At 48.3% G+C, this 14,442-nt stretch overlaps 6 protein-coding genes across 6 annotated transcripts; 2 read left to right on the top strand and 4 right to left on the bottom strand.

Annotated features, from left to right (window-relative positions):
* Nucleotides 1-941: 941 nt before the first annotated feature.
* Nucleotides 942-2,570, bottom strand: LCP9604111_1060 (adaptor protein STE50; the record flags this gene model as incomplete). Its single annotated transcript, XM_039074317.1, has 3 exons — nt 942-2,026; nt 2,078-2,239; nt 2,303-2,570. The coding sequence occupies 3 exons, from the start codon at nt 2,568-2,570 to the stop codon at nt 942-944; spliced, it is 1,515 nt and encodes a 504-aa protein (XP_038933608.1).
* Nucleotides 2,571-4,398: 1,828 nt separating this feature from the next.
* LCP9604111_1058 (uncharacterized protein) lies at nt 4,399-4,887 on the bottom strand (the record flags this gene model as incomplete). The annotated part of the gene is made up of 1 exon (XM_039074305.1): nt 4,399-4,887. The coding sequence occupies one exon, from the start codon at nt 4,885-4,887 to the stop codon at nt 4,399-4,401; it is 489 nt and encodes a 162-aa protein (XP_038933606.1).
* Nucleotides 4,888-5,437: 550 nt separating this feature from the next.
* LCP9604111_1057 (alpha/beta hydrolase) lies at nt 5,438-6,569 on the bottom strand (the record flags this gene model as incomplete). The annotated part of the gene is made up of 2 exons (XM_039074294.1): nt 5,438-5,597; nt 5,650-6,569. The coding sequence occupies 2 exons, from the start codon at nt 6,567-6,569 to the stop codon at nt 5,438-5,440; spliced, it is 1,080 nt and encodes a 359-aa protein (XP_038933605.1).
* A 411-nt stretch (nt 6,570-6,980) lies between these two features.
* LCP9604111_1056 (SDR family NAD(P)-dependent oxidoreductase) lies at nt 6,981-7,882 on the top strand (the record flags this gene model as incomplete). The annotated part of the gene is made up of 2 exons (XM_039074283.1): nt 6,981-7,601; nt 7,649-7,882. The coding sequence occupies 2 exons, from the start codon at nt 6,981-6,983 to the stop codon at nt 7,880-7,882; spliced, it is 855 nt and encodes a 284-aa protein (XP_038933604.1).
* A 1,485-nt stretch (nt 7,883-9,367) lies between these two features.
* Nucleotides 9,368-9,682, top strand: LCP9604111_1055 (uncharacterized protein; the record flags this gene model as incomplete). The annotated part of the gene is made up of 2 exons (XM_039074272.1): nt 9,368-9,417; nt 9,478-9,682. The coding sequence occupies 2 exons, from the start codon at nt 9,368-9,370 to the stop codon at nt 9,680-9,682; spliced, it is 255 nt and encodes an 84-aa protein (XP_038933603.1).
* A 3,020-nt stretch (nt 9,683-12,702) lies between these two features.
* Nucleotides 12,703-14,398, bottom strand: LCP9604111_1054 (putative PHD and RING finger domain protein; the record flags this gene model as incomplete). Its single annotated transcript, XM_039074261.1, has 2 exons — nt 12,703-14,291; nt 14,371-14,398. 2 exons carry the CDS (start codon nt 14,396-14,398, stop codon nt 12,703-12,705), a joined length of 1,617 nt encoding a protein of 538 aa, XP_038933602.1.
* Between the last annotated feature and the right edge of the window lie 44 nt (nt 14,399-14,442).

The raw sequence follows: 14,442 nt of genomic DNA, 5'->3' as shown, positions 1-14,442 counted from the left end.
CACGGGGCTCCACTTTGTGGCTTGCTGAGGCTTATCCTTGGGCTTCGGCCTTCATGGGTTTTCTTCCGTTCCCGGCCCTGGAGAGTATAGAAAGGCGTTCCTCTTTATACAACACTTTTATAGCTACGCTAGGGTATCTTTCGGGATGCCCTATGGGCGCTGGCTGTGGGGAGGACGTCACATACCTTTTTTTTCTCGCTCACTTTATGTGATTTAGTATAGATATTGAATATAATGTTGCTTTAGGCTGATTATAATCACAATCTCTTGGGTATATTCGTAAGATGTTTTGAATAATCTGGCAGCAGATGGGTAGAGCACTCTTGGCCTTGGAAGATTAGGGCAACATGGAGTTACAGGAGATACGGGCTAATGAATTCGGGGAATTGCACCTGAAGTGTTAGCAAAGCACATTAGGCCTGACAAGGCCTACTCCGTAGCTTGCGAACAACTCATACATGCAGTCTGCCGTGGATTGTTTAGAGCTTAAAAAGTAATTCCCTTTGTACAAATTTGTAATATATGGGCTGTCTCATTTGAAAACACTGACATAAGATTGAAACCCGTAACTAGATGATGTGAATAAACAATGGGAATCTCATGTACAAGCTCGGTATGTAATATGCTATGATAAAAAAAAAACACTGGACTAAAGTCCTATGCCGGTCAAGGATATCCTGAAAGAAATAAAAAGAAAAGGCTGATAATGCTGCATGGGACATCAACGAGTCTGGAATCGAAGCGTCAAGAAAAGCAGAAACGCCAGTGTCATCCATAAATTCATGCCCGGCCCACCAAACACCGATAAAACCAACATCACGACATAGTCCAGTGGCATAAAAATCAAATGCAACGGAAGAAAGAATGCAGTCGAAAATCACCGGGTATCTCAAGCCACAGACATGCGTGCATCGACAGACGAAGGTTGGCCTTGAGAAGAATCAGAGCACACCGCCTGGAAGATTGATTTGTCCTTGTCGGCCACCATCGAAGCCAGCGCTATTAGGCGCTAATGCAGGCCCTGGAGTGCCTGCAGGGTTGTCCATGTGGATTTTTCGCAACATGAACATGGGCTTCCGTCCTTCCTTTTCTAGCTGCTTGAACAAGAGAAGGGGCTTTTCCTGCAATTCCAGACAACGCTCTTGATCTCCATAAACAATGTAAAGCGCATAGTTCTTCCAGTCAGAGTTGATGTTGTATTTCTTAAGAGCAGCCGGTAGGACCTTGTAGCATGGGTCTTCCCAAGAGACCCGAAATGATTTGAAGATTTCCACGCTATTTGGGTTTTCGCTGCCGCCTCCACCTCCGCCGCCGCCACCACCCCGTGAGTCAGACCTGTCGAGTCGTGGGTCAAGACGTGATGCAGTAGATGGTGTCTCGGCGCGGGATGCTGGAAGCTGACTCGGAGTGGATCGGTCTCTAGAATGTATTGTCGGCGTCTGTTCGGCATAATCATAGGATGTGTTGCGATTCGCGCTGGAGAGTGGTTGGGTGTATGATCGTGGATTGAGGGTTTGAGGGTGAGCGTGGTGGTGGTGAGGCGACGTAGGTGAAGGAATTCCGGGCGATAGTTGCGACCCGGCTGTGAGATGGGATGAGGCAGTGCCTGACGGATTAAGGGTGTCGTGATGAGTGCGTCCATCATAGCCCGTAGGTGGAGGGTGAGTTGGCGAATTGTTTTTGGATGAATTACCGTTAGGATGGATGCGCTTGGAGAAAGCCCGCGCAATTTTAGATGATGAAGATTCCTGGGTGATAGTGGGTTGGGGAGTTGACGTGAGAGTGGCCGAGCTGTCGTGCCAGTTTTCTGATTGTCCATGCGAAGTGGGTGGAGGTAATGGATGTGACCGATCTTTTACCATCTTGATCACTGGTAGAATTTCTTCGCGCAATCGTCGGTAATCGTCTGTGATCCGGCGCAACTCTGTTTCAACCAGCATGAGTTTTTCGTCTCGAACTTGGATCGATTTGATTAAACGCGCGAGATCCTCTTGTGTAGCAGTTTCATTCATACTCTGGTCCGCCGCTGCAAGCACGGGTTAGAAGTGGGGTTAAATCAGGACGTCTGGGAACATACTAAGTGGGATATAATGGTCTGCATCGAGAGGAACATCTTGCTTGACTTTGATTTCATACACGCTTTTCAAAATCGTCAGTCGATGTCCTACACTGTTGATGCCCATTTCCTTCAGCTCATCATGCTTCAGGGCAACCAGGGCTTCACCGACAATCCCATTCTCTGCGTCAGAGATTATGGTTAGTAAATAGCGCTGCCTAACCATACTTGAAGGAATCTGCTCACCTCGAAATATTCCGTGATACTGCAGCAATCCAAGTGATGTTAAAAATTCATTGCATTCATCAACTCCCCATTCCGTGATGAGTGTTCGCGGTGAACGAGGACCATCGATCGGATGTCCAAATTTGGTCGGGGTGTGTTCTGTTGAATGAATATCGGAGTCCGTGGGAGAAGATTCCGAGTCGATGGGAAGGTGAGGTGAAGTTATGACACTGCGTTCGTACTCATCGTCCGCATCGGAGTCGGCGTGGTAGGAGGTATGGAGAGACATGACGGGAGATCTTCGATGGCAAGAGAATATTCACCGAAAGTAGAGATGAATGATATGGGAGGTTCACGGGCGCCACCGCCAGATCCAAGGTACTAGGGCCAGCAAAGACAAACAAAATGAGTGTTGGCGGTAATGCGCCGAATGCTCTATCTTTTGACGCGCGGGCAGAACGAGGGGACGTCAAGACTTGACGGTTTCAAGTCAAACATGGGCGGATTCGCAAGATCTTCCGACAGGGAGGAGTTTTATTGGGTATCTCCTGTTCTGGCCGAAATATGTTCTCGATAACTCCTTTCCGAGGAGGGGTGTTGCCGTCGAGTGCAAACACGCGGCAATCAACAAGATGAAAGCGGGGAAGGTTGGCGGTTCAGGACCACGGCGGGATAGGGGCGTTGGAAGAAAGTAAGGCCACCGGTTAAAGCGAGTGATACGTCTCTATTCTCCGAAGCAAAAAGTTCACTGACGTCTGGGAGCAAACTTAGCGCAAAGGTCGAGATTAGGCGAAGAGGATGCTGGTCTGATGAGAACGGGGTCCACGTGACTGGGCCTGGACTCTTTTGAACCTCGAAGAGTATAACTACATCTCTTCCTTTTTCCAAACTCGGAATATGTTTTCTGTTGATTTGGGGAATATACTATCTACAAACTCAATATCTCTGGGATGATCGAATTGAATTTGTTATCCACCCCCGCCTTCATCAAACCTTGGAATGATGCCAAGCACTTACGAACCATTATGGCTTGGCAGCTCCCTCTGTCCTTTACTCCAACCAGGCACTCTTTGATCTCCGATGATGCTAGCTGAACCGACTGCGCTTGAGATACCCGTCCTCGGTATGGTCCATATGCCAACATCCTTGAAGCCCTCCTTGAAGCCCTCCTTGAAAACAGGTTTAGGCGTGACTATTAGTGAGTGGCCTGTAACCGGATATACCAGTTTATGTAGGTTTATACTCCAAGTGATGGTGGATGTTTATCGTTGATTGTTCTATTGGTTGCAAGTTCAAGACATATTGCAACATCTTCTTGAGGTGCTGTCCTCATCAGAGCTCTCAGCCCGTATTTACTGCTGGTGTATTGCCAGTCTGCCTTGTACGGGGCAAGTATTAGCCTTCTATGATCCATACAGTTTGACCAAGATGAAGACAATGGCGGGGCAAGAACCATACAGTGGTAATAATAGAACGGGTCAGAAAAGAGTTACTCCTATGATCTCACCATCTAAAGGCCACAGCTCGTCAGCAGAGGCATGGCTGATGTCGGCGTTGGTTATGACAATACCACAACTTTTGTTAAGAGTATTAGCAATCGCCGCATTTGAATGAGAACTGCAGTATATCAATTTCCGAAAAACTAAGTATGTACTAGTCAATTTTACGTCCCTCTCCGAGCCTCGGGCTAATAATCCGTGGCCTTTGCCGAGCGTCTCCCGTCTCAACCGCAGGGCTTGATTCGGCTATCCGAAAAAGTAAACCGATGAGAAATAATCCATGCCAGGATCATACTTTTTCACGGTAACATTCGATTTGCGGGGATTAAAGACAATCGAGTAGACTTTGTGGGGCCTGGAGTACCTACTGCGTCATCAAGAGCTATAGTTAGAAGAGCCAAAGCTTCAAGGGAAAATGCAGTGCTTTGAAAAAGGGGGATATTCAAAACCCCAGTGTGAATTGGTAGTCTATTCAAATGTAAGAGCGCCCGTAGACTTCGTATGTAAACCAATGGAATTTGATGCAGCCAGACCGAAACAATCTGTACTCCTTAGAAAGAAACCCGCCATGCATGATCGCATTTTCAAATGCTGCTTCCCAGCGCCCGGTGTCTGTCATTATTTCTTGTCGCCGTTGGGCGCACTCTCTCCCTCCAAGTCGGCCACTTCTCGTATGATATCCTTCAATCCACGGACACCCTCGTCGACCACCGTTTCCGGAATGCGGATATCGATTTCTTCAATGTACTTCAGAGGGTCGTATGAGTGATTTTTGGCTTTGTTGCCTTTCCTGACACCGTTGGTCTCTTTTGTTCCGTTTGTAGTTTCACCGTTCGCGACCTGGGCCCCTAGTGCGGGGTGGGTTCGGCCCTCTGCTGAAGCGAGCACTGCCGCCATCACATCGTCGAAGGTCTCACAGCGGCCGGCGCGGAGGAGTTCTGTGGCGAGGGTGGTGACCTTGTCGGTCCAACCCAGGCGATGGAGCGAGCCGAGGAGATTTTCCTGCAGATCTTCGAGTGCGCAGCTGGCGGACAGCTTGACGAGGAGGTCGGATTCGAGGGCGTCGGGGGTGGAGGAGGCTCCGTTGGTGGAGGCGGAAGGAGGCATTGTGATGAGTGGGTTTCGGGTTTCGCGGGACAACGCTTGAGCACGAGAGAATGACACGATACGAGCTTTTAGGACAGAAAGCTCTAGTTCCGAATTGCGCACAAGAAATGAGGCAATGCTTTGCGCAAAAGCGATGGTTGTCGGAGAGGGGCCCGCCCTTTATTTCAATGCGGGATTGAAAGCGGATTAGAATTACATTGCATGTAGTGCACAATAGACATGCATAATGAGCAGACAATTGAAGTTGAATAGAAAATAAAAAATAGGAGAGTAAATCAATAGGAAGACTCGCATTGGCGGCTACCAGATCGGACAATCGGCAGTGTGGGTCCGAGCGGTGAATCGCCTTGGTTTTATTCTTCGAGTCCTTTATTCTTCTATTGATGTCTGCTTTATTTAATCTGATGATTTCCTTGGATTAATACTATACTCGTCTAGCGCTAAACATACACTTGATTCGGCTGCGCTAGCAGGGTAACTACGACTATGTTGTTGATATCCCTAACAGATACAAAATGATGTATGCATCCTCCGCCTTCAACTTAGTGTCCTATTTGGACTTGATCTCAAATGGACCAGGTAAAGGACTTGTCAATGCCCAGGCAATCCCGTCACTCATAACCTCGTCCCACCTCTCGCTATCGGGTAGCTGCTTGTACCTCCTAAATCCATGGGGGACGCCGGGGAAGACATGCACATTGGTAGGAATACTAATGAAATATTTAGCTTTTGAACACCTAAATCTTCAAGACGCAAACTCACCCGTTTTCAGCGAGATGCTGTCCGTAGAACAGACCCTCATCTCTCAATGGGTCATTTCCCGCGATTCCAAATGTAGTAGGAGGCAAGTCCTTGACCTCTTCCGCGGTAGCATTACCAGGACTCATCCGACGATCTGCAGCAGCATCCTTGGCCTCGCTAATCCCAAGAAGATCGGTGAACAATCTCATTCGAGTCACCGGCAAGACAGGCGCTTCGGCACATTGCACATAGCTCGACAAATCAGGACTCTTGAGCAACTCCAGTCTCGGCGCATAGTGGTCCCCATGCACAAGACAAGGAATCATGAGGACCTGACCTGCAATTTTTGGGCAGGCTGCTAAGCGTTTATCATCGCCGCGCAGCTGAGCCAGCGCCAACGACGCCGTCAACCATGCACCAGCTGAGATACCGCCCACGACAACCTGCTCGCCGATCCCGCCAATCTCGGCAATGTTCTCGTGTAGCCAGACAAATGCGTCTTCGACATCGTCCCAAGCAGTGGGATATTGATATTCGGGAGTGTGTCGGTAATTGATGTTCAAGACCATGACTGGGGTACCCTTCTGGACACGTGAGGTGACAATCCGCGAGCAAATGGCATCTTCAGAAGAAAGTGTCCCGAAAAGAAAACCTCCACCGTGAAGATGGACGTAAACAGGCAGGCGCTCGGAAATTGGGACGCCGGCGGGACGGTAGGTGCGTGCTTCGAGCGTCGCGCCGTCGCGGGCTGTGATTGTGTAGTCGTGCAGCTGGACTGCGGCACCGATGTTGATCATATCTTGGGCTGCGGATGTCTCGCGGCCCTTATTTAGCAATGCCTTCAGTTGTTCCGCCGAAAGGTCCGTGGGAAGCTTAGGCAGCGTCGGCTCGAGGTCGATCCATTCGGCACTCGGCCTACCATATTCAGTGAAGTCGGCCATTCTTGTAGTGGTCAAAGGTAATAATATCCAAAGAAGAAGGGAGGGAAATAAGAGATAAGCAAGAAGCTGATCATCTATGGGGGTTTAGTAAACCCCGCCAAGTCAAAAGACAGAGCCACTCAGAGAGGGGCATCATGGAGGGGTAGTCAATTCATGTACAAATGTAGTCCCATACATTTCACTGAGAGACAATAGCGCCATCACCTTACCCCCCACATCACCTCGGCTCGGCTACCGGTAACAGCGTATATCGGCATTTGGTAACCCCGCATGAGGATGGAATATGTAGACATATCGCGAAAGAGAAAAGACGCAGCAAGTATAAGGGTATAAGGTAGACTGTATCCGCATCTGTTTACTTAGTTATAGTTAACTGGTAATCTCAATTGAAACCAAATCAAATCGAAAACCATGGAGTCTGGCATTCCATCGGAACCCCCATCGCGTTCTTTAGTTGGCAAAGTCGCCATAGTAACAGGCGCAGGCTGCCTAGGTGATGGAATTGGAAACGGACGCGCGATTTCAATCCTTCTTGCCGACGATGGCTGCGACGTAATCTGCGTCGACCTCAACCTAGAGTGGGCGAACAAGACCGTGGAGATCGTGAACTCGAAACCCGGTCGTGGACGAGCGCTTGCGATTCGGGGAGATGTCACATCCGAAGAAGACTGCCAAGAAGCGGTGCGCTTTGCAGTTGAACAGTTTGGACGACTGGATATTTTAATCAACAATGTCGGCATTGGAGGCGCGGCGGGCACTGCGGTGGAAGTTGATATGATGCAGTGGGCTAAGAGTATGGAGATCAATGTTGCCAGCATGGTACAAATGGTCAAGTATGCCATTCCTGAGATGAGTCGAAATGATGGCGAGATCAAAGGGAGCATTGTGAACATGGGAAGTGTTGCTGGGTTGAAGGGTGGCACACCTCATCTGCTATACCCGACTGCCAAGGGTGCTGTAGTCAACATGACCCGTGCTATGGCGGCTCATCACTCTCTCGATGGGATCCGTGTAAATTGTGTCTGTCCAGGAGTATGTTTAACATGTTTGTTGTATGGAACTGAAGCTGATGATACTAGATGCTGTACACGCCTATGATGTATGGGAAGGGCATGAGCGAAGAGGCGCGTGAGGCCCGTCGGAAACGAAGCTTATTGGGAACCGAAGGAAATGGATGGGACTGTGCTGGAGCTGTTGTATTCCTTGCTGGACCTCATGCTCGGTGGATGACTGGTGTTATTCTGCCTGTTGACGCAGGGACAACAGCTGCTGTGGGAATTGGAATGACGAAGAGTGCAAGTGTCAATGCCTAAAATTAAGACTTTAGATCACTTGATTCTTTTCTTTCGTGTCTCTCCATTCATCACCGCAAGAATGCTTATATAGCCTAGTGATGTAGGACTTGATATTTTGGATGTCCAGTTGGCCAGAGATCATATTAGCGATTTTGCATTTGGAACCTCAGGATGACTTTATTCCATGTATAACTTGTGATAACCATCATAAATCCAAATTCAACAAACTGACAAGCAGTATTTAGCTTGAAGAATCAGAGAGCAACTCGGGCTACATGACCCAGGTGTCAACACAAGTCTATTACAGACAGCGTGGGAAAAAGACTTCTGTCAAGGTAGTCGTCTGGCAAAGTCCGAAGAATCATGTAAATTGCAAGTTGTAGTTAGTTCAGTTGTAGTAGTTAAGTTGGGTAACCACTGTTGGCACAGCGTTGTACATATGTCAGAGCTTTGTGCAGAGAAGGGCACGTGCACCATCCCCGCCTCCCCCACCTATTGAGAACTATATCCACTTTTATTTAACCAATGATATCATAGCATAGGTTCTTCAAAGGGCTTCACTACCTCTATACTTTATTGCGGAGCGAAGCGAAGCAACTATAAAAAATAACCCTTTCCCCCTGGGAAGGGATGCCCCGGAAGGGCACCCGGAGGGAACGCCTCGAAAGGAGATCATGTGACTAGGCGCTCTCTACTGGGTCGAAAAAAATAGAAATCCAGTCGGTGAAAGAGTAATCGCTGAGAAACGGCAGAATAGATCCAGCCGGCAGAAAAAAAAAAAGCAATCATCTAGTACTCTGTACTCTAACCCTATCCCCTTAACATAAGATCCTAAGATCCTTAAGCAGCTCAAAGATATTAAATCAAAGGAGCATATTATTAGAGGGGGCGACTCACTCTCCTATTTCTGTCTAGTTATTAGGTGGTCAATTACTACGTCCACGGGTAGCCACTCATATAAAAGGTACATATACCCCATATTATGTACTCAACCCTTTGGCTAGTTAAAGGAGAAATAAGAGTATGAATCAAGAATAAATTTATAGTTGAATTGATTGGCTAATAAAAAAAATCTCGGATATCTTATATATAGAAGTGACAAAATCTCTATTATGTATATTTTATATTTATGTACCTTTTGTGTGGGTATACCATATAAAAGATACCTAAAATCCCAAAACTTCCGTTATGTGGCAATCTTCTGTTATGTGGGACAGACCCATACCTGGAACAGGTATGGGGGCGGTAAGACGGCTATTCTTATAGTCAGATCGGGAAGGCACTACATACGGGGTATTGTTTGCTATATATTGCTATATAAATAGATCCTCCCCCCACCGCTGTCTCTCTCCCCATCCACTTCACCATTACCTTTGGAATGCTACCCAGTCTTTCTCCCTGATCGAGGCCATCCTTGTGTAGCCATCTCTGGAAAATGTCTCTGGAAAATGGCAAATCCAATCTCATTCTCAGAACTCCTATGAGAAATGCCTCCTCCAATCAATGACGGGTCCTCACACATGGCAAACAGTGCCATCCCTAGGATTGAATATGTTGGTTCCCTTCGCCCCTAGCCACCTTGGTCAACTACGAATACTACTGACATCATATAGGCGCTTTCATATATCCCAAGATCGATATCAGCTCTTCATGACTGTTGCCAAGTATGACGAGAACCATCTCAAGCACCCGAGCGATAAGGAGCATAACATGCAACCCATCATAACTGTCTCTTCAGGGTTGCAGCCCACCTCAATGACATTCGAGCACATGATAGCTGTTGATGAGCAGCCCAAGAATGTGTTGGTGAGGTTTTGAGTGCCGTGTTCAACACGAAACAGTTGGATTTAGGTTTCGCAGATTCTAAATGCAGAGTTAGGCTGCCGGAGCTACCATTATCTGGAATCATGATACATCCAAGCTTATCGGGTAGTCGACCAGAGCTATCCGGAGGATCATAAAAAATAAGAGGAACTTCCTATCGAGGTGGTGAGAGCAAAACGGTCTTACCGTTCTTGCCGGATCATTTTCCTCCCCATTATGGGTCTTCAGTGGTCCCTACAAATCCTGCAAACCCTTGACCAACTCACTTGGCGCTCTGCAGGATAGGAAGGAACGACGTCAAAGCTGCCGCCATTGAGAACTTCCCTTTCTAACACGTGCAAAAGTTTTCATCGAGCTCTACTCGATAGATGTCCAATTACGACACTCGGTGCATGATCATAGCACTTGACTGGGGCTCATGAGGTAGCTTCACGCGGCGCAGTTCAAGTATGGAGGGATGTGGTACGCGATATGGGACTGATTGCATCGGTCGATTACCCCGGCAGGATCTAAACGCGAAAATCGTGAGCGAGGTCAAAAGGACTGAGCATTGGCACATGATCTGTCTGGCTGAGAAGGGAGCCCGCAAAGGCAAATGACCGGAGCTTTCGTCGAGAAATCAGTAAGAATTTTTCTCCAGCCTAAGGTTCAAGACTCTAACCCGATATAGGCCAGCTTGCACGACACATATAAGACTCCATGCAGCTCAAGCATGCCTTGTTGACAACATATGACCAGGCTGTCTTCCTTGAGACAAACAAACTCTGGAAGAGAGCTAGGCATAGAATTTTCGACTCTTAGTCGATTAGACTACGCTACCCCGATATCACCAGATTGCGCCAATCCCAGCAACTCCAGACAAGAGACGTCTGACAACAATACTTCTTTGGACCTATTATTAGGTCTGTTGAATAAATTCTTTCTCGGTGCTTCGCTTGGTGGGTGCGTTCACAAAGACCGCCTTGTTGGGTCTTGGCGATTACCCGTTAAGCGAGCTAGATACTGGCTTGTGGGTGGTGAGCATATTACACTGTCTGGATGGTCCTTCAGCAAGAGGCCCGAACTATACCAAACCATCGGCAATTGCGCGGAAACGTATCCTATAGTTCATCTCTTGCGGTAGGTTATTTTTCTCGCGGCAATGAGCTATATTGACATATCACCATAAACAGCGGACTTAATACGACCAATGGAAATGTTCACGGCCTCGCTCTAAGAAAGAAAGCGCTGAGGGCACCGCGGTATAAACACACCCTCAGCGGCCGTTTTTGGAATGCAGTTGCCAATCCATGCAAGAATTGCCAGTTTCTGATTGAGCTACATGGAGGAAACTTACAGAACTTCTGTCGTTTTGCTGGGTCTGCCGGAGCGCCAGCCTAGGACGACCCATGAGAAAAGATAAGCGATCGGAGCCAAGTTGATCAACTAGTTGGGACAACACTAGACCTAATGACCCGAGCGCACGAGTCAACCTGGTTATCGACGAGGAGCTGGGCTTTGTCGTGATCAACGGCATTGTTCCTGGCAAGGTCTATCCCTACTACGGCAATATCTCCACATTTACCCCAGACTCTATGACTGCGAACCAGAAAGTGCAGGAAGTATGGATTGACAAGGTGAAAACACAGAGGGTAGAACTGTGGATGGGTGTCCAATGTGATCTATGGTCCCTTTTTATCTGGGCTAGGATGGAAGTCCTATGGTGAAGCAGATCAGTTTTCCTATAGTTAACAATGAATTTTGTCCTTTTTTTCATTTTTAACCGACTAACTGCTGCTTTTGTCTTTTTTCTTGTATTGTCGTAGAGAAATATATGTACATTATAATACTAACCAAGTACTACATAGTTACTAAGTGTCTATGATCTGCAGGCAGAAACGTTATACTATTCAGGCATCAACGTGTGAAGACCCACCTTCCCTCTTCGGAAGCACATGTTCCTATATATTTCACAGCAACTCACTCCCCCTAACCGAGAGTACCCCAGTGGCTGAGTGGGCTCGTATGCATGCACCTGGTTATCTCAGCTGCCTGCGTTCGACCTGCTCAGTCCACAACCATAAACTTCCCAATTATGCACCCCCAACCGTCTTCTTCCCACCGCAGGTCCAGGACCCAGTTCTGCCAGCAGGCAGGAATTGAGGATCTTGGGGTCGAACAGATTGTCAGAGAGCTGTATGGGCCCCCAAAATTGGTGCATTGGTTGGGCAGTGGCTAGCACTGGCTGGGACTCTCACTTTTTGGTTTGGTCAACTGCTCGTTAGTTTGTCTTTCCAACGACCAACTATATTCGAAGAATTGTCTGGATTTATTGCTATGACCTCTTTCGCTACCGGTGCCACTATACTTATCTATCGGTTTTGAAATGAAATTGCGTCGACTACCAGGACGATGTGGTCAATAGGACGGCTGTCAATTCTGATCGAATCCTCAATTCTGGGATATTTCGTATGTCAGACTGTGGCATCACTGTTCAAAATCAGCTTTATCTCCCATACCACAACCTCCTTTGTACTTACTATATGTACTTTTTAGAATTATCCATAGACGTGCAGCCAAATCGATCCCCGATTGAGTCAGGAGTCGTCACTGTCCCTATAAATTATGCATCAGAGATTATCTTTACAAGTATGCATGCAAGCCCCGACTAGGAGATAAAAAAACCCAATAAACCAAAGATGGCGAGGCTACCTAAGGTGGCCGTACCTCGTCCTACGGTTGAAGGTAAATAATATTTAGACAAAATATGGGGCAAAGAGAACGCGAATAGACTAGCTCCACAAAAAAAGAAATAATCACTCTCGTCGAAGGAGGTGACGAACAAAAAATAGTTCTCACAGAGATGCCCCGCAAAAGGGGGAGGGAAGAAGAAGAAGGACAAGAAGAATAATAAGAAGACAGCCGGCAAGGATCAAACGCCAGTTATACATTCCAATCCGTTCCGCCGGGGAGTATGATTCGCTGAGATGAGAAGAAACGCCATTAAATGCCGGGGAGAGTTCGTGGTATAGTCATTATAGATCACCGTTTGTGTCGGTCGCCACCATACGCTGTTTCTGTTTCTCTTTGCTCTTCACCACCAGTGCGTCAATTGTATTCTGCACTTCGTGTTTGGCCTCTGTTTCGAGGTTGGTGCGTTCATCTGGCTCAAGCGTTTCCTTGTCCCCGACCCGCTCGTAGAGCATGCGAGAGATAGATCGGTTGATGTTCGTATATTGCTCTTTCGAGATGGTCTTTTTCTTGTAGTGAGGTTTTAACCCAGTGCCCACCATTTTCTGGATATCGGCTTTGAGGGCCAGGGATGGACCAGCTCGAGTGGGAGATGAGTCAGGTGAGCGGGATGCCCCGAAACACAGTGCTCGTTGGGGGATGCGGGAGCGAGGACGATCGGCTTGCCGTTGTGGTTTGTCTTCTTTGGCACCATTTGACGACGGACTACCCGATAGGGACACTTCGGGCGAGAAAGGAGGAGATGAGGGTTGGGCGGGGGATGATAGTTGAAAAGGGGAGATGGGGCGGCTTCGCGAGAAAGGTGGTGGTGTAGCCGAGAGGACAGGGGAGGAGTAACGAGATGAGGCGGGAGAGATGGAGGGAGAAGATAAACCAGGAGATGGATGGTCGGTAGGACCGACAGATGTCGAAGCTGAAGGTCCATATGAATGATTCGGTGCGTCTTCGACTTCCTTCAATAGCGACGATAGGAAGCTTGGCCCGGTGGAATTATCACTGCTCGGTCGTACAATGGAGCTCCCAGCTCTGGATGATTCCCCATTTTGAGTTTGCTGTGCGCGAGCCGCGAGCTCCTGTGGCCTCCTCGTTCGAGGACGCTTCAACTTGCGCTCGGGTTCTGTGGGCTCGGGGGACGGCGACATGGTTGGCTCTTTGCGCTTCCTGGCTGCACTCGGGTTGTTTTCGATCTCCCGCGCCCTCTCGAAGGCGTTCCAAGCCCGCATCTCCTCCAGCGACTCGGGCTCTGGTGTCGGAACTCGAGGAACCCGAGGTCGGGATGGTCGGGCATGGTCAAGATCGAACAGGGATGCTGTATCGCGAAACCGACTGCCACCACCTTGTCGCTCAGCGACTTCAAAGCGGCGTTGCCAGGCTTGAAATTCGCGCTGGTTGGCCTCCTCGCGACGACGTTGTTGCAGCGCGCGTTCGGCAGATCGATCGTCATCGAAAGGGAAATCAAGATCGAGATTCAGATGATCCCAGACAGATTGCCAGACTCGTGCCCAGTGTAGAGAATTCGTCTGAGTCCGATTCTGTAGTCGTCTCTGCTGGGCCCTAGTTCGCCGACTCCGCTGCTCGATCGCCCGCGACGGCCGTGCTGATACCTCGGGAGCAGGTCCCTGAGCACGTAGCTCCTCACATTGTTGGCAGTACCATGACCCTGAGGGGATCTCGGTCAAACCTAAGCAGTATATATGAGAAGGCCCATCACATCCGTCGCACAAAAGGAGAACATCCTCGTTATCGGCTTGTCCGCAAATTGTACATGGTTGGAAATCGATCAAGTCATCCTCCACATATTCAATAATCATAGAAGGGTCAACTTCGGCCACTTGAGTTCGGTCCTGAACAGCGTAGGATGAAGTAACAGTTCCTATAACAAATCAATATAGTCAGTACTTGTAACCACCATGTTATAAGTCACAAAAATCAAGGAAGGGGCAGCGTCATACCTCCGACACTATCGCTCAACTCCACCATATTGAAACTTCGCCGACATATTGGACAACTGTTTGCTCGTTCAA

The sequence above is a fragment of the Penicillium roqueforti genome, assembly GCF_015533775.1.
Source record: "Penicillium roqueforti strain LCP96 04111 chromosome Unknown scaffold_01, whole genome shotgun sequence".
NCBI lineage: Eukaryota > Fungi > Ascomycota > Eurotiomycetes > Eurotiales > Aspergillaceae > Penicillium > Penicillium roqueforti.
The sequence above is the reverse complement of the archived record's forward strand: the minus strand, read 5'-3'. Positions and strand labels throughout refer to the sequence as shown.